We start from the raw sequence: 21,480 nt of genomic DNA, 5'->3' as shown, positions 1-21,480 counted from the left end.
TGATGACAAGAGAGTGTATTAATTATTATAAATCTTCAATTTGCAGATAAAGTATTGAGAGCTGAAGGGAAGTTTACATGTCATCTAGTTGCTATCATTGGTAGAGGTGGACTAGGATAGAGGGAAAGTAAGTCAAAACAAAATGTATAATAACCCCTTGACATGGATCTTTTTTATGGTTAGATTTTTGTCTATAGTGGTTAGGCTTAAACATTCTTAATGTTGTCAAAACATAATTGTTTATAAACGAAATGACCTATCTCTCCTTCTCTCCTGCCCATATTATATAAATGTATTCTTGGATAGTTACTTAGAGTAGGTTTCACTTTCTGTGAGTATATGTATTTTAGTCTGAATGTATGAGTTTGCATGAGTGTGTATTTTTTAAAAAATACGGAATTATAAAAATCAAACATCTAAACACTAAAGATAGGCAGATATCTGCATTAAGGAAGAATATTATTGCTCTTTGAAGAACGGCCATGTTTTAGACGATATAAAACTTTAAACATTGATATGTGGGAATTAAAAGGTTAATGTGTTCATGAGACATTATGTGTTTGATAAAAATACAAGGTTAAAATTCACACTAACTTGTGAACTTGAAGCTTGTAGCTATGTGTGCTGGAGTTGGAGACTTGTATACAAAAGATGGGAGAGTGGGAGGTGTGGTGAGGGTTGAAAAAGTACCCATTGGGCACAATGATTGCTATTTGGGTGATGGGTACACTAAATGCCCAGACTTCACCTCTGTGCACTATATGCATATAAGAAATCCGTATTTATACCCCCTAAATATATGTAAAAAAATAAAGTAGTAGACTTTAGATTATTCATTAAGGCACATAATAGCTTTCCTTTTGTCTTTATAGTAATCCTCAGACTGTGTGCTTGTGTGTGTGTGTGTGTGTGTCTTTGTAGAAGCATATGTGTATATATACGTGTTTATATATGATTCGTAATGGATTTATGATGACTAATAAAAAATATATAAATATATGTTCTATGATTTGGCAACCACTAGCTTTTTAAATGTTTAATTTCTGTATTCTAATCTTTAACTGTTTGCTATGTATGTTGTTAATGACTAATGCTTTAGAAATGGCCTTTGGAGCCTGCGTGTTGCTAGAGTCACTTAAGAAGTTGCTTCTTTCAAGGCTTTGTCCTGAAATCTAAAGATGAGATCATAAGATAGATCCAGAGGACATTTTAGAACATAAAGATACCTTAGGTATTGTGAAACCAATGGCTGGAAAAATTATGAAGAAGCTCTATGTTTTTGCAGCACCCTCTACTAGCAGATACGTGTGCAGAGAGTGAGGCTCCAAGGAGGTGTGGGGCTTGCCTGTGCCACAAGCGCATCTGAGCAGATTGGGAGTGTGGCCACCTCTGCAGGCCTGGCCCTCCTCCAGCTGTCAGCTTCTCTTCACCGTTTTCCCTGTTGGGAGGCTCAGGAAGTTAAGCTTCTTGTCTGCAGTTGCACAGCCAGTTACTGGCAGGGCAGAGAACACATCCACTGGATATATTTCTGAAAACGAAAATATAAAACAAGTTACTTTCTAGGTACTGATAGCTTCTTGGAATTTTTATGAGTATTAGTGCTCTTCATTTTGGGGTTATAGTAGTAATAGAATTGATTTATAGACCAGTCTTCTTTTTCTTTTTCAACATCCACCAGGTATTGGACCCAACAACTTTTTTTAAACTTTCAAAATTTCTAGATGTCCACATATATACTTGTCACCCCTATCCATTCTTGACCACGTGAGCTTTCTTTAAATGTTTTCATATCGTGAGTGAGATAACGCCTGTATCTGTCTGAAACCAAGGAGGTGCAGTGTTCTACTGCGACCCAATTTTTAAAGGAAAACCCAGGAACATCTGGAACAGCAGCAATGTGAAAATGAATTGAATAGATTTAATTTTTTAATCTCTGGATTGATATCCTTGTTTATTCAATAAGTATGATTTGGGGCCTACCACATGGAACAAGTTGGGTCTTAGGTAATATGGAGAGAGAAGAAAAGCGCTGCTCTTGAGTTATAGTTGAAGAGATAGTTATCCTCCCCAGCCCTGGCACACCACATCCTGTGTCCCAGCTGTAATACCATTCCTGAGTACACATGCTTCTCTCTGCACCCCTTTACTCAGCTAGCCCATCTACAGTATCTCTGTCTGCTGACAAGAGTCCACTCATCCTTCAAGCCCACTATGTTGTCTTCTTCAGGAAAAGAGTTCTGGAACCTTCATCCAAAGGCGGTGTATCCACCCTCTAAACTTTAGTTAAGATTGCCTTATTTTAAGGACACTGTGTATTCACCTTTTCTACCCTGCTAGACTATAAATTCTTTGAGGGATTTATTATAGGGATTTGTTTTCTTTTGCGACGAACCCAGTGGCAGTCTCTCATTAAATGTGAATTATTGAAAGTTCAGATGAGAAGAAATCAGTACAAGAAGGGTTGAGAGGATATCATGTCTATCTTAGTGGCATTAACTCTTCTTTCTAATTTCCTGTCCCAGGGTGTCATTGTTCCTCAGTGATGGACAGCAGCTTACATCACATTTCAATAAAATATTTACATAGTTAAACAATTCAGTTTTATTCCAGTTTAGGGTCAATGTAATTGCATGATTAAATTTAAATTCTTGCCTGTAATGGATTTTGTAACTTCTTTGCAATATGCCATATCTGCATTTTAGTTCATGTAATCCTTTGGACAAGACATTTGTAACAGGAAGGGCCCAGTTACCTCTCTCTGATTGGCTTGCCACTCTTGATATCTCAAGCTCTTACCCCAAAACTGTACATAATGATCATGGTTATATAGTCCCTTCTGGTTCTCCTACTTTCCAACATAAAAGGCAGAAGATGTCTTTAAACTGCCAGAAGAGTGAAATGAAATTCACAACCATGAATTGAAGAAGTTACAAGCATTTAGCGTTTCACGTTAGCCTTCTCCAGTGTCTCTTGCAATTCCGAGGGCCAAAAGTTGTAGCCATGTAGTGGCTAGAATCTGACTGAGGTGGTTCCTACCTAACTTCAGACTGATTCTATATTCCCTTCCTGGTGTCTTTGCAGTGCCAGTCTGATGGTGATACTTGGTGGAAGTCTTTAATGGCTGATGTTCAGCTCAAGGCCCAGGGCCTCCCCACAGCTTCCTGGGGAAGGTGCTTCCTCTAGACCTCTTCTTATCATTCAGACATCTGCTGCTTGTCTCTAGATGCCAGGAAACACCTAGTCTGTCACAAATGTTCACTTCTTTTGATTCAGAAAGTGGTGATAGCAGTAGACTAAAGATATGATGTAAGGAGATACTGCTTAAGATAGCTTTAAACTCATTATCCTCTAGATGGGTCAGCTACACCTAAAAAATAATGCTGATTCGGGGCCTTGGGTTTGGTGGATTGGGACATTCATCTCACTTTTAGGGTAGGGGAATGTGCTGCTATTCTGTTATTCATTTATTCAAAAAATACTTAATGAGTGCTTACTATCTGCCAGGCATTGATGCAATTGAGTGAGAGAGACACAGCTTCTGCTCACAAGGAGCTTATATTTTAGTGTCAGATATAGTCAATAAATAGTTAAATATGTATACATACAGGATAATCTCTGATAACAATAAATGCTGGTGAGAAAATGAAATAGGATAATTAATAGAGAACAACTTGGGGAGGGAAGGAGCTAATTTTGATTGGAAAGTTGAGAAAGGGTCCTTTGAAAAGCTTTGAAGATCTGTGAGGACTGACATTTAAGGCAGTAGAAAACTCATGCAAAGGCTAGATTATGGGGAGTCTTAGTGGGGGCCACAATAGTTGCTTAGGTTTAGTTCTGATTGCAGTGGGGTGCTAGTGTGGTGGGGGATGTGAAGCAAGGGAATGACATTATGTCACTTACATGCATAAATAAAACCTGTTTGGATGCTGTGTGAGGGGACTACAGGGGGCTAAAGAAAGAAGCAGAATTATGTTCAGGAAGATGCTACAGTAGCCCAAGACAGCTAATGGTCATAGCAATAGAGATGGAAGGACGTGGAAGGATTCTGAATACTCTCTTTTATTTTTTTGAGACTGAGTCTTGCTCTATTGCCCAGGCTGGAGTGCAATGGCATGATCTTGGCTCACTGCAACCTCTGCCTCCCAGGTTTAAATGATTCTCGTGCCTCAGTCTCCCGAGTAGTGGGATTACAGGCACCCTCCACCATGCCTGGTTAGTTTTTTTATTTTTAGTACAGACGAGGTTTCACCATGTTGGCCAGGCTGGTCTCGAACTCTTGGCCTTAAGTGATCCGCCTGCCTCGGCTTCCCAAAGTGCTGGGATTACAGGTGTGAGCCACCGTGCCTGGCCCTAAATACTCTCATTTTTTAAATAGGGAGTTCACAAGTCTCACTGATGATGAGGGGAAAATAGGACTTCAGAGTTTTGGCCTGGGCAATTGAAGGATGGTAGAGCAAATTTACTGATGTGGGGAAGACTCAGGGAGGATAAGGTGGAGTGGGGCTGAGGAGCTCAGAGAAGCAGTCGGGTGGAGGAAAGAAGATGCTAAGAAAGAAGAGGCTGGGCATTCTCACTCCTACAGTGGCTCATAAAACTGCCTTTGCAGACACCCAAAGATTTCCCTTCTCATGATTCTTCCTAGGTTGCAGGGTTCCCTTTCGTGATTTCCTTTCTCCTTTAAAAGCAGCTCTTGGTTCTTTTGAGTCTTGGTTGTTCTTCTAAGCAGTCAATGGAAGTTGATTTTCCCTGCATGTAAATGCTAAAGAAAGTAGATGGGACATTTTTTTCCTTGGTTCGGACTCTTATTTGCCCTTCACCCAGGAGTAGATTCTGGACATTTCTGCATAGGCTGCTGGACATTCTATCATGTTATTTATTGTGACTTTCTCCTTTGTAATGGAAAAGCAATTCATTTGAAGTTTCACTACTGTTTTTTTAAATTTTAAGTTAATGTGTTACTGTATTTCATGCTTTTGTCTCTCCCTAGACACTCGTCCTTATCTTGTTTTTCCAAACACATTTTTACTGTTTCTTCAAAACTCAGATCAAATGCTGCCACCTCTGCCGAGCCTCTTCCAACCTACCCAGGCAGAGTCAAGTCAGGCTCCCATGCCACCTCGTACAACCCTTGATTATATCTTGTTCCATGTGTTGATGATTACTGTTCACATGTCTGTCTCCTCCATCAGATTTTGGACTTCTCAAAGTCTAGGGCCATCTTTGTGTCCCCCATTGTCTTAAACAGTACGGGCTTACTACGTGACTATTGCTTTGGTGATCAATGAATAAATGGCTCACGGACTTCTTCAGGAAGTGCGACCCACTATTATCCTAGCCTTAATATTTTTCTAGTGTCTGTTTGATTGAATTACTATTAGTTACCGTTTATTAAATGCTTACTGCGTGCCAGGCATTGTTCTAATGAGTTTAACTCATACATTCCTCACAAGAGCTCTCTGAGATAGGTGGTATTAATATGGAAACTGATGGTAGAGAGGTGGAGTAACCCACCCAGAGTCTCACTTACTACTAGTAAGTGGTAAATATAGAAATTAAAGGCAGATCTCCATAGCTCCATGGCCCTGTGTACTTACCACCAAGTCCTCTTCGGAAGGTGAAATATACTTTTTTTTTTTTTTTTTTGAGATGGAGTTTCGCTCTTGTTACCCAGGCTGGAGTGCAATGGCGCCATCTCGGCTCACCGCAACCTCCGCCTCCTGGGTTCAGGCAATTCTCCTGCCTCAACCTCCTGAGTAGCTGGGATTACAGGCATGTGCCACCATGCCCAGCTAATTTTTTGTATTTTTAGTAGAGATGGGGTTTCACCATGTTGACCAGGATGGTCTCGATCTCTTGACCTCGTGATCCACCCGCCTTGGCCTCCCAAAGTGCTGGGATTACAGGCGTGAGCCACCGTGCCCAGCCGAAATGTACTTTTATCATGGCTCAGCTTCCTCTCATTTCTGTGCCTCACTTTCATTTATGCAGTTCTTTACCATTTACAAACCAAAGGCTTAAAACAATTCTAGAAGTACGTATTTTACAGATGGAAGAAACTGATTCCGGAGAAATGACTGGCTGGAGGCCACATCAGCTATTCCAGTTGACTGTGAGTTCCAGATTCTTAGCAGGCAGTCAGCTTCATCCCTATCAAGTTGGGCTTGTTGCCAACAGTCTAAGTGACATGTGTTCTGCAGGACTAATTTCTTTTTCTTCTGTCCATTGGACATTATTTAGGATACTTAGAGTATTTTCATAAAAGGGAGTTAGCATTAGGAATATCTGAATTATACTTTAAAATGCAATATAATAATTTAAATGATTAAATTTCAGTTATAGAAGGCACGTATTTAAGGTAAAATCCACCTGCCAGACATCCTGTCTAATGATAATCTTATCAGCAGTTACTGTGACTGAAGTGGTTTGCACCTAACTTCAGTCTGATTCTGTATTCCCTCAGAAAACAGAGCTCCTTTAAAAATTAAGAGGACCTCAGCCAATTAGGCGATTGGGATTAGGTGGTGTATATGTTTTGCTGTCCTAGGATTCCACTGTACTTGTCCCGAAACATTGACTAGTGTGATCCTTTCAGAAATCAGAAAGCGCAGCTGAGTTGCATGTGTCTCATGTTACTGTTCTGTTCAAATGCTGAGTGACCACATGATTCTTTAATGTGAAACAAGTTGGGAGGTGAAGTGGGCCTGGAGTGACGGTGGCTGTGAGTGTGAGGGCAGATGGACCCACAAGAGGCGCAGGGACTGCTGGTGGGCAGGAAGAATGGTGGCAGGGTACCAGCAGTGTGGGTGTGGAGGAGAGTGGGAGTCAAGTGAATTCTCAGGCTTCGCAACCGCTGTGGTCCTGCTCACTTGTAGGCAACTTGTGTCAAGGAACTGAAGTCACCGCACTCAAAGACAGATTGTTAGAAGTGGTTCTCTTTTACTTTAGTGGTGCAGAGTTGTAATTTCTGAAGTTCCTGGGAAGTCTTGCCCTGTCTTCTTCCTTCGAGATCTTTCAGGTGGGGCTGCTGGGTAAATTTGCTGCTGCCTTGCACACGTGTGAGCAGGGAATCTCTGTACAGGAGGTTGCTAGTCACAATCCTTATTTTGAAAAAGGGCTCAAATCCCGCGTGTAAACAGTTTCACATCTATTCTGCTCTGGTGGACACCTTATGAGGAAGGGTAGACTTTAGGTGCAGCCTGTGCTGGCTTTAAAGAATGAAGCTCCCTAGGACTCTGGGAGGGGCTGGTGATCAACCTGTTATGTTGTTGCTTAGCCTGTTAGCAGTGTCCACAGATTAGCTTCTTAAAGGTGCTCTGTTTGGATTTCTGTCAGTTGGCATTCCCTTATTAACCAAAGATGATCTGACTTTATTGCGCTTTTAGAAAAGTAGAGAGGGTGATGTTCCAGGAAAAATTAACTTTTTGTTTCAAAAACTTGTCTTTGTAATTTTCTCCTATCTGGGAATTAAAGATGCATAGTTAATACTTAGTTGTGATAGGAAGAGTTCATCTCCTGTGTATGCCTTGTTTTATCCTTCTTCCCCGAAACAGTTCCATTTCTAGCCTGTCTTTAGATCTCCATGCAGAGGAAGTCTTCATTTCGTTCTCCTGTTCTTTTCCAATACATCATCTTTCCTTTTAGCTTTATAGTTTTAGTTTTACGTATATATGTATATGTACATATATGTGTACACCCACATGTATGCATACCTGTCCCCTTTACTATTTGTTTAGGGAAATTTTTTGCCCCGTTTTACCTTTTGTGATGGACCGTGGGCAAAAAGATCAGAATAGGAGATTAACATAGAAGGAAATATTAACTTACAGGGTAACCCAGGACAGGGGCAAGTTAAGCATGCATTTGGTACAAAGGATGCCCTGGTGGTACATTTTGACATTAAATAATGGATAGGTGCTTGGGGCTTCACACACAAAGTTGGTGTACATTGACTATGCAGTATTAGTAGCAACAATAATATACTATAAATATGATCAGTCTAAAAAGCATTTTCATTTTAATATATGCAAAAGTATTCCAGCAATAGAACTGTATGGCACTACTCCCAGTTATGGGCATCAGATTCTTTTCAGGGCTTTGTTTATTGTGATGAAGACTTGCTTTTTAAGGATTTAAAACAATTGGTTTTAACAGACTTTAAAAGACATGATTTAACAGAAGAGTCAGATTGTGAGCCATATAGTGAATAAGAAAACCTAGGCCCTAAGAGATTTCTGAAATCCTCACAGGTGAAATTGGAAATCTGTGTCTTAGGAAGGTGAAACCTGACAGATGGTTTTAGGTTGGGAGTGGGTGAGGGTGTAGGGGGAAAGATTTACAATGAGAAACATCTGGAGCTATTGCCAGGGTTGAATGGTGGGAATGGAAAATGATTTTGGATGATCATCTTTGAGGACCCAACTGAGGGTAGAGATCATGGGAAGAGCCAAAGGCATGATTATGTGATTCTCTCCTGCAGTGATTGCAGTTTGTGACTAGGAGTGGGCTAGGCTGTGGGGGTCTGTCTGTCTTCTAGGACTGGGTAGGACTTAGTACAAGACAGGGTTACAAGGAAGATGTTGAGCCAGTTTCCTATGTGGGGGAAACTCTTGCAGTTGGTAGAATATGGTAAAGGTGGAAGAACTTCCAAAGAGGACTTGACCCATCTTGACTGGGAAAATGAGCAGCAGCCTAGTGGAAAGGTTAAGAGGGAATATCTGGGGAAATCCGAGTGTTGGTTCAGGTGGGAAGGAGAAGGAGTGTCATCTGGAGAGGCTGAAGGTAGGTGGGTGCTCTTAGCCTTCCTTCAGCCATTCCTCATATGACTGATGGAGGTCCCACACCTTGTCCTGTCTTCTCCAGTGCTCCAGCCTGACACTGCCTCTTGAGAACCCATTCCTCTAGTTATGCCTGACCAGGTTGTGGGGTCTACTCATGTTCTGTTAATATATCCCAAGTTTGTGCTAACTTTTTGTTATCCCATCACACTGTGGCTTTCAGTCCATGAAAAACTCTGCTCTTGGAGCAGGCTCCCCCATCCTGTCTTGTAGTTGACAAAATGCGGCACTGTACTTTTGCTCTTATTTCGTTTCATCATGTTGCTTTCACCTCCTCTTTCCATCCTGTAGGGTTATTGTATAGTTCTGATTCTTCTTCTGTTGTGTTGGGTTATTCCTCACAACTTTGTCTCACCTTGAAGCTTGGAAAGGTCACTTGTAATCCTTCAAGACTTTGGTGAAGATGCTGGACAGAAAGACTATTGTGCCCTGGATTATGCCACTATGTGCCTCTGTTAAACTGACCATGATCTATATATTAATGACCACTTTGTGGTAGGCCTTTTAACTAGCTATAAATCACTTAGGGATAAGGCATATATCTTGCTGAGGTCAGATATGCAATAGACAGATGAGGTGCCTTCTAATTTATTGCTCTAGTAATTCTAGGAGACAGTATTTTAGTGAACCCATTCTGCTTTCTGATAGTCACTGTGGGATCAAGTGTGAAAAGTTCTATTCAAAGTGTTTTTAGAAGACTGCAAGCAAGTCAGCACCAACAGTGGCTCCAAGACAATTTAGTTTCAGCAATTTAGATTTTACCAATAGCAATGCTGTTTTTAGAATAAGATAAATGGAATAAGGGAATGTAAAACCTAGCATATTTTGTGTCATAAACTTTAAAGGCATTATCTTCAAGTAATTTAACAGCTCTCATGTGGAGTAGTAATCCCAGAGAGCAAAACTACCAGTAGTGAGTGGAATTATAGGGAGATATATTTTACTTAATTTAAGGAAGAAATTTTTAGACCCTGCTCTGTCAAGAAGCAGCCCCTTGAGTACTAGTTACCTACATTTTTGCCATGTTGTGAGACATCATTTATCTTGAAAAGGAGACTTGAATTCATCTGAAGCAGCACACTGCTCTCCCTTATCTCTTCCCTTCTCTTAGGCCTTAATTTCCTCTTACGCATGTTTGTTTTGCTCTTTCTATGTAAGATCATCCTTCTTGATAAAGAAGATTAAATCAAAGTAGAGTTTGGTAATTTTCCTTTCTAACTTTCGTTAATAAAAATTATGCCCATCGTTCTCAAACTTTGCAACATAATCATATTACCTGGGGAGCTTGTTAAATGTACAGACGCTCAGGCTCTACTCCTGACTTAGAAGGTGTAAGGTGGAGCCAGCCCAAATCACTCCCAGCTGTAGGCCCAAGGCAGGCCTGTTACCCAAGGTTCACCTTACCCATCCAGAACTCATCCTGATCCAGCCTGAGGTCATCTCAGGAGGCTCACCCCCACGATCAGATGATGTGTGGTGGCACCTAAGCTCCCGAAGCCCTAGTGCAGCCCCTGGACCCCACCTGTGTGTCCGTTCCAGCTGCTGTTTTCTCTCCCTACCCTTTCCTCGTCTTAGACTGGTCCTAGACTGGACTTCTGCCATGTTTCTGTTGTGATGCTGCCAGAGGGAAATTTTAAAAATGCGTGTCTGATTTTGTCACTCTATACCTAAACACCTTCTAAGGTGACCTCTTGCACTTAGGATAAAGAGTAAAATGTTTAGCATGGCCCAGCAGGGTTGGCACAGCCTGGCTCCTCCCTGCCTGCTCTCCATTCTCATCTCACACTATTTTGAACCTTTTTCACAGTGCTCCAGACACACTGGCTTTCTATCAAGTCCATAAAAAAAAATGAGACTGCCTTCTTCCCAGAAACTGGACACAGGCCTAAAGCCCTCTTAATGTCCCCTACTCATCTTCTAGACTTCTGCTTGTCATCCATCCAGGTCTTGGCTTAATCTTTACTACCTTAGAGAAGCTTTCCCTGACTCAGTGTGGTTGGAGTTCCCCCACTGTACATTCTTATGGTACCCTGAACATCCCTTTTTCAGCACTTACCATAGTTATATGATTATTTGATTAATGTCAGTCTCTCCTACCCAAGTGTGAAACTCCATGGGACCAGGGATTAGGTCATAAAACTCCATAGGAAAAGGGATTAGGTCTATTTTTACTCAACATAAATATCCCAAGTGCCTAGCACCATACCAGAGTAGATACCCCATACATTTTTTTTTTGAATGAATGAATGCTTAAGAGACAATTACTAGAACAATGGATATAATCATCCATGTGACAACAGGTATCACCATGCCTGGGGACCTTCTGTAATACCTCAACTGCCATATCTAATTCCCTAGACGTTGACATCAGCCTGATTTGAACCTGAATTTACCACACCCAGTTCAATACTATGATTCAAATTAGGGGTCACTATCCCTTGCCAGCATCACATCTCAGTAATATTTCAAGTTCTTGTCCCACTATTTTGTATCTGGTTTCCTTCCCTATTCTGGCTTTACCTTTGAGATTCAGGATATGCCAAGGCTGAGAGGCCAGGACAGGTGTGACATGTGGTATAGCCTCTTTCTTCTTTGATTAGATTTTCTAAAAAAGAAGAAATGAGCTGGGCGCGGTGGCTCACGCCTGTAATCCCAGCACTTTGGGAGGCTGAAGTGGGTGGATCACGAGGTCAGGGGTTCGAGACCAGCCTGACCAACATGGTGAAACCCTGTCTCTACTTAAAAAAAATACAAAAATTAGCTGGGCATGGTGGCGCACACCTGTAATCCCAGCTACTTGGGAGGCTGAGGCATGAGAATTGCTTGCACCCAGGAGGTGGAGGTTGCGGTGAGCCGAGAGCATGCCATTGCACTCCAGCTGGAGCGGCAGAGCGAGACTGTCTCAAAAAAAAAAAAAAAAGAAGAAGAAATTCTCCTCCTTTTCTGTAAGACAGTTATGACCCCTATCTAGCAAAAGTTGGTGATATGTGAGGTGCCTCTCATCACATTGTCTTAACGATGCAACTTCCTTCTGGTTTTTCTTTGAACATTTTGTTGCAGGATATGGTATCTTAGGCTATACATATCATTTTTCATTCTCGTCCCTGCTTATTGTCTCCTAAGTTTACTAATTCTTTCTTCTCCCATTGTTTGTGTTGTAATATAACCTATGGTCATGCCTGGTGTACCCTACATAGCATCCAGTTTTAACTAGTTTGCTGCTTTTTTTTTTCCTTCAGATTTCATTTTTAGGCTCTGTCTCTCAGGTCTGTCTCCTGCCAGATGATTCTGGTAGCCACCAGATCAGTTGAAGACCCTTGGCTGGGGGAGTCCGTACCCTGCTCTCGGGGCTTCTCAGTAGACATGAGCCAGATGCTCTGTGATGGGAGGTGCTGCACTGCCAGCTACCTTTCGTAGCCATCCCGAGTCAGCTCTGCATGGCTTCAAGCATTTCTGATGCAGTTACTGTCTCCAGAAAGGACCGAGGGTTGGGAGCTCATGCTTCTGAGTGGTTAGCATCATAGCATTTTGTAGCTGGAAAACATCTTCGTGATAAGCCACCCATTCCCATGTTACATGTGAAAACAGTGAGACTCAGAGACTGTAAATTACTGGTCTGTGGCTGCAGTTAGTGCCAGAGCCTCCAGTCCAGGGCTCTTCCTATGCTTGGAGGAGGCCGTTTGTTTTCAAATGGTTTCCTATTAGTCAAGAGAACCAGAAGTGAGTGGAGAAAGCTCATTCTAAAACTCCAGTCTAGCTAAAAGGGTTATTAGAAAAGACACAGACTTTAACATTTCGTATTTAGTGTAGATTGTTTTGAAATAAGAATCTCTGTATGTATGAATGTGTGTATGTATGAGTGTGAGTATATCTGTATTTTGAATGACAGTAATATGACAGAAATAGTTTAAGATAGGAAATGGTAAATCTGCCCCTCTGCATTAAGATGATTGCCCCTGGTAGCAATTAAGATGCATAGTTCTAAGCTAGTAGACTCTGTATATCATTTTCAACGCCCCAGTTTTCTCAAGAAATATTTGAGGTTTATGCAGGCTGATCTGAGTACTGATTAGGGGGAAAATGGGTGGAGAATGAAGGGTGGGATCGTGGGGATCTTTGATTGCACCCTGCTGCCCCATAGGGCAGGTACTCCCTGCAGACGCTTTGGCAGAATCACTGGCTGTCGTGGTGTCATGTTACACGAAGCCTGCTGGCCGCAGGAACAGGAAATAGCCATTTGTGTGCAGGTTCAGGCTTTGCTCCTGTTGACTTGTAGGAAGTAGCCTTTTGTGTGCGGGTTCAGGTTCTGCTCCCCTTGACTTGTTTCCTCCCGTCTGCATGAAGTTCAGCACCCTGTCCCTGGTGTGCCTTGTTGTGAGTGATTCCTAGGAAAGCAGATCCTCCTTCACACCCACACATGTTTAAGCAAAGTGTTTACAAAAGGAGCCTTGCTAATAGCAGCTGCCTTGTTTCCAGCATACCTTGGGGCTTTCAGAAAGCTCCCTGCCTGCTCTGCTGCCCCCTCTCAAACGTACTCATTCAAAAGAGAATTGGACATGTTTTCCCAGAGTCAGTTTATTTTTGTGGGGTGCCTTTTTTTTCTTGTCTGCTCTCTGCCCTTCTCAATGTGACTCCAAGTGTTTAGAGTTCAATTATGCAGATGCGAAATTTGGCTCTTCAGTTATTTGGAAGTCTGGAGACTTAGAGCCCATGGCTCTTTATATATCACTGTAGGAAGTGCACACCCACCCCTTCTTGTTCCCTGTACCGGTGATTGTACTTCAGAAGCTGTGGTCCTGCTCAAAAAAGACAGTTTGCTTTCTTCATCTCCACAGTTTTACATGAATGGTTGTCTCCATTTTTGCCTGATGAAAGACAACTTGAGGCATATGAACCACTCCCAATTAGCATTTTTGAGCACCCCCTGGGTACGGTTGCCTTCTGTACTTTTATGTTTTGTGGTTTATAGAATGAAAAGCAGATGCAACCACTCTCTAGAAAGTCTAAGCTGAAGGAACACCACCCTAGAAGGAGAACTTATAAAATTGGTTCTGACGTTGGTGCTCCACGGTTCCTTTCCATCTTGAGAGTGTTTTTAAAAACACAATTCCGTGCTCGTGACAGACTTTGCCTTGGTTGGAACAAATGCTGAAGGGATTCCTTATGTCAGATGACTGGTTCCTTTTTATGGCTTTCAGCGGCTTCTACCTCAGACAGAAAAAGGGAAATTAACCTGAATTCTTAATAGCTAGACTTGGTTTACTCTCACAGAGGAAATCATGATGGCTTCTGACAGAGTGTTGTTGCAGATTTGAGGGGTCCAATAAATAGCCTTCCCTTTATTCCTGGTGGTGGTTCTTAGTGTGCTTTCTTAGCCCTGTGGACCCCTTTCTCCCTGGGTTTATCGTCATGGTCTGCGGGAGCAGCCCCGGTCCTCTGCTTCATTCTCTTCTCTCGCACGTGGTCATTTTGATTAATCACATCCTGCCTGTGAGTACAGCAGACCCATCAGATAGGAAAGACCTGATTTTCTCTCTCAAGTTTGTTACAGCGCAGATTTGGTTACCACTTCCCTCTAAGACCCCCATTTTAGGTGGCAGGAGAGAAGTTGGTGAGAAATGGGAGTGGAGTCTTCTTTAAATGCTCCTGTGGTATTTAGTGCTTCAGATTTCCCAAGCACTCGAGTGTGCGCATAAAAACCCAACACCAGAGGGTTGTTTATATATCATGTTCATATAAAAACGTATGTCAATTTGTTGAATTTCTCTAATATAGTAACTAAAATAATATTGATACTGTTTCTGAAGATTGCCATATAAAAAGAATGAATTATCGTTTTTAAAAAAACATAAACATATTTAAAGTTCAACAACAGTTTTGTTGTCATTGTTGTTGTTGAAGATCTTGCTCTGTCACCCAGACTGGAGTGCATGGCACAACTCGGTGCTCCCCAGGCTCAAGTGATCCTCCCACCTCAGCCTCTGGAGTAGCTGGGACCAAAGGTGTGTGTCACCACATCTGGATAATTTTTGTATTTTTTTGTAGAGGCGGGGTTTCACCATCTCTGCAAAAGCTTGTTACCCAGGCTGGTCTCCAACTCCTGGGCTCAAGTGATCTGCCCACCTTGGCCTTCTGAAGTACTGGGATTCCAGGCCTGAGACACCATGCCTGGCAATGGTTTTCATTTTTTTTTTAAACTTTCTGTGAGATAGCATTGAGTTAGCCCCTGAAAACTTGTAGGTAATTTATGGCCTTGAGGTGACACCCTGGCTGACCTGTAATTGCAGTCAGCCAGGGTGTCACCTCAAGGCCATGATTAAAAGTCAAGGATATTATGCTGGAGTGTTAGGACGTGGCTCTTCCCTCCATGTTTCTGTAGACTCGAAAAGACACCCATCCAATACAACTGTGGGTGGGGCAGAGTGATGGATGAATTATCCTTGCTCTGTGGGACCTGAGGTTGAGATAAAGACAGTTTCTTGTTTGTCAATGGTTTATCAGTAGGTTTGTCTTAGAGCTAGGCCTTGTATCTTTCCTATTAGTAATTTTAGGATTGACTGGTGATGCCTAAGAAACATCTATCACCTGTTCTGACTCATCCAATTTGAGAGTAAATCTCAGAAATCTCAGGTTTCTTCAGGAAGTTGAGTTCAGAAATTGTTTATGAGATCAGGTTAAGGTGACTTTCCTCTACTATCAGCACTAATAATTGTCCATAAAAAAGCAAATATGTTGTAATCATGTATTTATGACAGGATTTTATTTTCTTGGTGATTGAACATTTAGGAAGTGAAGATATTTTACAGCCATTCTTTTCCCCACTAAAAGATTGAAAAGGTTAAAGTACATGGTATTTGAAAATACACTTAAAAAATTAGTATTTCTTTGGGAAGAAACTAAAACTTAAGAAGAAACAGAATTAAGGTTAAGCCATCGTAAAAACATCAACGTGACTAACACAGACATATATGCTCCAAATTGTGAACTACACACTACAGGAAGCTCTCCTAAAAATTGTACTCTGCCAGAAAAAGAGGTCAAGGGCTAGAAACATACAGAATGAAGGTTCAGTAAAGGTGGAGTCTAACTGTGAGAAACATCTATTGGGGTCTTTCCATGTGCTACTCTTTATATTATCTCATTTAATCATCAGACAACTTTATGAAGGAAGTATCCTTATTTACCCCCATTTGATAGACGAGGAAACTTTAATCTTAGATATGTCGTATAATTTGTCCAGTCACACGGTCCAGAAATGGTGGAGCTTGGATTGGTATTCATGCACTCACAGGGTATTAGAGAAGGCATGGGGGTGTTTGGAGACCATTGCTTTCTTTTTCTTTTTTTTAAAAGGTTGCTATCCTCTTTAAAAAATTTTTTATACCAGATCTAGTGAACCCAATATGGCAGTTCTTATATTTTAAAATATTTTTTCTTTAGTAACTCTTTCTCTCTTTAAGCCATATCATAGACTCTTAGGACAGTGACCTCTAAAGAGACTGGCTTGACTCTAGCCTATCCTTTGAGAGACAAAAAAGGTAAATCTTTTCACTTGTTTAGGGATAGTGAGAAGTTACTTTTCCTCATCTTGGATATCTGGAAAAGCCTTCACTAAAAGCAAAACTATCCTTTAATAGAATTTTCTAGTAGTCATGATGTAAAACCGAAAACCTCGCAGATATAAACCTCTTTGATAGTTTAAGGGAAAATTAGAGAATTACTAATGATGACTTAATTTTAATATTTTATTATTTACTCACGCCACCCTGGGAGGTTCATTCAGTAGTTGTTTATTGAGTATTGTGTGCCAGGCATTGTACTTCATTATGCTGAGTCTGATTTTGGAAGTTGTTAAGAATAACAACATGAAAAAAAAAAAAGAAAATAAATTTGTGTTGTTTTAAGCCAAAAAAAAAAAAAAAAAAACAGTAACAACATGAGACAAACCCTGCCCTACCCTAGATAGCATAGAGCCATATTTTAATATTTATTTTTAATAATGATGATGATTTCCCATTTACTGTATATTATTTAATCTTCTCTCTGAGGAGTCAACTCTTTGAGGTGATATTAACATTTCCATTTTGTAGACGAAGAACTTAAACCTCAGTAACACTGAGAAACAGCCCAGGTTACAAGGCCAGGCAGGTCTTTACCATGTGAGCTCCTAAAGAGAGTCAAAATAGTTTTCCTATAGCATTTTATAGTTATCAAAATGCTTTTACTTACATTATCTCATTTCATTTTTCAAAAATGTTAATAGTTATTATAATCCTTATTGTATAGATAGCACTTGCATTTGTTATATGCTTAATATGTGCTAAGAGTGCCAGGTACCATATTAGATACAGCCTAGTTCATGTAATGCTCACAAAAATCCTAATAAGTATCATTACTTATTTTATAGATGAGCCACCGAGGCCTAAAAGTTTAAGTGATTTGCTTAGCACAGCAGGGAGGTGTAACTGGAGCCTAGGCTTTTCTGCACAGCCAGGATGCATGATCACTTTGCTATATTCACCTTTCTGTGTTATGCTGCCTCATTTTCCAGATGAAGAAACAGATTCAGAGTTAGCTAACCCAGATGAGGTCATACAGCTTATCAGTAGCAGAGCTGGCACTCCAACTCAGATCCTCTCACTAGAAAGCCCACTTGTTTCCCACTGTACTAAGTTGCCTTTCTGCACAAGGAGAACTGTAAGACTGTATCATACATTCAAGTTGAGTACCCTAATTCCACTTAGTCATTTTTTTTTACATTTCTTTGTATTTGTTCTCGTTTTTAGGCAGGGAGCCCTAGACAGATGACTTGTTATAGAAGAGAAATGGTGTAGGTTAAACTGCTTGCTCAGGAAGTCATCTGGTGAAGTTGGATGAGAACCCAAATCCAAATTTGAGTCCTGTGTACCCAACTTATTTAGCTATGTGGTTCTCAACCTTTTTGTCTTTTGAAAATGTTGCCTGAGAGAAGGCCTTGCCCTTATGAGATTGCTTTCCTGTGCTGTAAGGAATGAATCTTTTTCCATCTGAAGATCATTTACTGTTTCTCTGAATAGTGAATTACATTAATGGTGTAAGGCAAGGAAGTATGTCAATATCAGATATATAACAAGGACCAGTCACTCAGATTTGAAATGTTGCCAATCTCTACAATCTCAGCCTTGAGAATTTTAAGGCACAGAAGTCCTTTAATGATCAAGTATCATTTAGATGTCTGAAGGAAAAGTTTGTTAACCATTTATAGTACTACTCTTTATTCCAGTTGCAAACTCAGGTAAATGTTCCTTAAAATTGAATGGGATGACATTTTTCTATATATCTGTCAATGTCAGTAAACATCAGATACATATCCAGATGTGTTTAATTATTTTGACTCAAGGAAGTATGTCCTATTTAGACAGTCTTTAAATAAATTGTTTCTGAATTGAACAAATAAACAAGAAATAGCTGAACTAAACTGCTTTGACTGTATAGAAAAACTGAGAGGTTTTAACAGAGGAATCAGCTCAAAAACCCATATCTTATTATACTCATTTTTACTTTTAGAGATAAACCTGAATTAACTGTTCAAGTATATTAATAGTTTTTGAAAATTAAACTTTTTATTTTCAAAAAGTAATAGGTGATGTGTGGGGATAATTTGAAACCTCTTCCAAATGTATTAACTCCAGTTCAGATATATTTGAAACATGGAACTATCCCTGTGCCACCCAGAATTTATATATATATGAATTAATGCCTATTAAGTGCCTTCTATGCTAGTTTTCTCATGTAATTTTCACATTCTTGTGATTCAAGTATTATTGCTGCTCCTCCTTCCTCCCTTTTACAGATGAGGAAACTGAGGCTCAGAGTGACTGAGTAATTAAGCCAAGGTTACACAGAAAGTAGAAGTCTCAAAACTTAAACCTAATTCTGGATATTCCAAGGTCCATGCATATTCTAAGATACCAAGCTATCTTGTGAACAGCCTGGTCTATTAGAATTTTAAAAATTAGCATAATTTAAAAATTAGAATTAAAACATGTGTTAAGAGAAATTTGCTTATGATTTTGTTTGATTAGCCCTCAAGTAAGAACAAAAGAATTTGAAATACATACTTTTTTTCCTTTGGAAACATACAGCACATTTACCTTTTTTTTTTCTATATGTAAGCAGAAGGTCTTTTAATAAATCTATGTGGCCTTGAGTTTGTACCTCCAAGAAACTCCTAGAGATACATCAAAAAATATTGTCAATGTTCAGTAATTAACCCTAACCAGTTGACTGCCCATTACTTTTATTATTATAGCGACTGTAGGTAACACTAGGCCAAATTTCAGACATGTGACATATTTTAAACTGATTCTAATAGGATTAAAAATGTTTCCCTGCTCTCCTGTTTTGGGCCATTTTCTTACTGTCAGAAACTCTTGTACTTGACATTGAAATTGGCTGGTGATGAAGCTTGTCAGTTCTTAATAGTAGTTGACTTTGAAATTAAATTTTGTCTTTTTCTTCCGGGTTATTTTCTGGTTTAGTCTTAGCCTGAGAGTAACGTAACTGATTCCCTTCCTTCCTGTTCATCTGCCCCTACATTCTCATTCCTGCCCTTATTCCCTTCACCCCATGCTAGAAAGGGCCATTCCATTGACCTGCCTGGAAAGAAAGTGCCCTGAGATGAAATCATGGAATCGTGCACTTTAAAACCAAAAAGCATGCCTGAAAGATAGTAAGTAGCTGGATATGCAGCAGTGAAAGGCACAGTCTGCATATTCCTTAACCAAGTTAATTGTTCAAAAAATATTCTAGCTTAAAAGAAAAGTAATCCATGTTCACTGGAGGAATTTTAGAGAATACGGAAAATAAATATAATTCCACTTTGTAAAGATAACCAAAGCAGATTGTTTTCGAAATGATTGTTAGACTTTCCAAATAGAAATATTTAGAAGAGAGAGACAAATAGTCCTTATGCATCATCCATTTTGTTGCTTTCATTGAGACTCAAAGTCTAGAAAGCTTTGTACTATTCAAGGCCAGAAAGGATGGTGTTATAAGAGATCAATAGCCATTCCTTATATATCTTACATATATAAGCAGGTTTTTTTCCTCTCTCTCTTTTTCTGCTTTTTCCTTTCTAAGTTTTGGGTTGCATGTTTCTAAGTCTGCAATGGTTGCTATACTAAAGATTTTTCTTCTTCTTTTTCCCAGACCCCAGGCAGGCACAGTCTTCCCCGCCGTGGTCCTATGACCAGTCTTACCCCTCCTACCTGAGCCAGATGACGTCCCCGTCCATCCACTCTACCACCCCGCTGTCTTCCACACGGGGCACTGGGCTTCCCGCCATCACCGATGTGCCTAGGCGCATTTCAGGTAAAGACCGTGCTTTAACTAAAAATCCATCCCCGTGCAGGGGTCGGTGGGGGGAGTGGGATGGGCTGAGCCTGTGTCATCCATGCTCACAGTAACTCTCTATTAGAGGCATGTGGGCAAGGGAATGACAACTGGCAAATTAAATCTTCTGAATTACGGGGTTATCAAACACTCGAACATTTTAAGCCAAGAGACTGAAAATCCGCCAGAGATGGCAACTTTTAACGTGGCATTTAATGCCACCCAGTTAGTGTCCTGCTGAATTGTATCCCGTTTGGTGGGCACTGTCTCATAACTCGGGCCTTTTCCTGAGGGTCTTATGCCAGGCCTTCCTCTGCTTATGTTCCTTTCTTTTCCTAACATCTGCCTATAAACCAAATTGATGGTACAGCCCTCCATTCCTAAAGGCTTGTAAGTCCCAGGAGTCCAAGCTAGTCAATTCCAAGAAAGAGCACCTGCAAACTTAGGATCTTGGTCAGAAACTAGTCATTTGAAGTGCAGTGAGGCCTGGAAGAGTCTTAAAAGGCAATGCATGGCCTCTGAGTGGCTAACTCAAGAAGGAAACAGCCTTTCCGTGAAGCATAATGCATGCCGCTGTCACTGGCAGCCTGGCAGCCCCATGCTCACAATTCTTTGTTCCAAAGGCACCCCAGAAGTGTGTGGCCCATGGTGGGAGTGTGTGTGATAAATGACCTGGCTGCCCCTCTATCCTGGAGAATTCATCACAGAGAGCCAGAAAGTATTCATGAAGACTACAAACTGACAAGTAGAGAAAAGTTAAAGGCCCTTACCTGCCCATATGAGTCCCGAGCATAAGAAAATAAACTTCTCGGTCCACCCTGACATACGAACTGGAAACATTGTCCACCCTAAAAATGCATGTCCATGGAGGCACACACCCCATTGGATCCCACGTTTGCCAGATACTCTTCTCAGCGTTCGGGCCCCTGCACCTGTTTGACTCCTGGCCAGGTTAATGCCTTTCTTTCTTTCTCTTTGTGTTTCTGTCTCTGTTTCTCTCCCTCTCTCATTTTCCGCAAAGCTCGAAGCCGTTACTCTCTCCGCTGAGTTGCATCACTGACAAGCTGAAGCTCCACCAGCAGGCTTGCGGGTTTTGATTAGTTCAGACTCCTTTATTTCTTTCAACTTGGGAGGAGGGAAGGCTTTGTTTCTCAAGCAAATAGCAGGAAAGGGCTCTCTGGTCCTAGTGCCTCATATTTTCTGCAGCTGATGGACTCCCGTGGGGGTGAGTAGGGAAAGAAGAGGGGTGGAGGGAGAACGGCAAGTGTTTTGG

The 21,480-nt window shown here is 40.9% G+C and overlaps 1 protein-coding gene across 4 annotated transcripts in view; it reads left to right on the top strand.

Moving 5' to 3' along the window:
• Positions 1 to 21,480, top strand: part of RUNX2 (RUNX family transcription factor 2) — a 221,506-nt gene that overhangs the window by 163,194 nt on the left and 36,832 nt on the right. For all 4 annotated transcript variants that reach the window (XM_012448780.3, XM_012448782.3, XM_012448779.3 and 1 more), the window contains one exon: positions 20,025 to 20,186. In XM_012448780.3, coding sequence (XP_012304203.1) covers positions 20,025 to 20,186 — 162 coding nt within the window. The remainder of the gene's footprint in view (positions 1 to 20,024; positions 20,187 to 21,480) is intronic.

Source organism: Aotus nancymaae, unplaced genomic scaffold, assembly GCF_030222135.1.
Source record: "Aotus nancymaae isolate 86718 unplaced genomic scaffold, 86718_ANA_hifiasm-v0.15.2.pri h1tg000040l, whole genome shotgun sequence".
NCBI classification, from domain to species: Eukaryota; Metazoa; Chordata; class Mammalia; order Primates; family Aotidae; genus Aotus; species Aotus nancymaae.
This window is presented reverse-complemented; position numbering and strand designations above follow the sequence as displayed.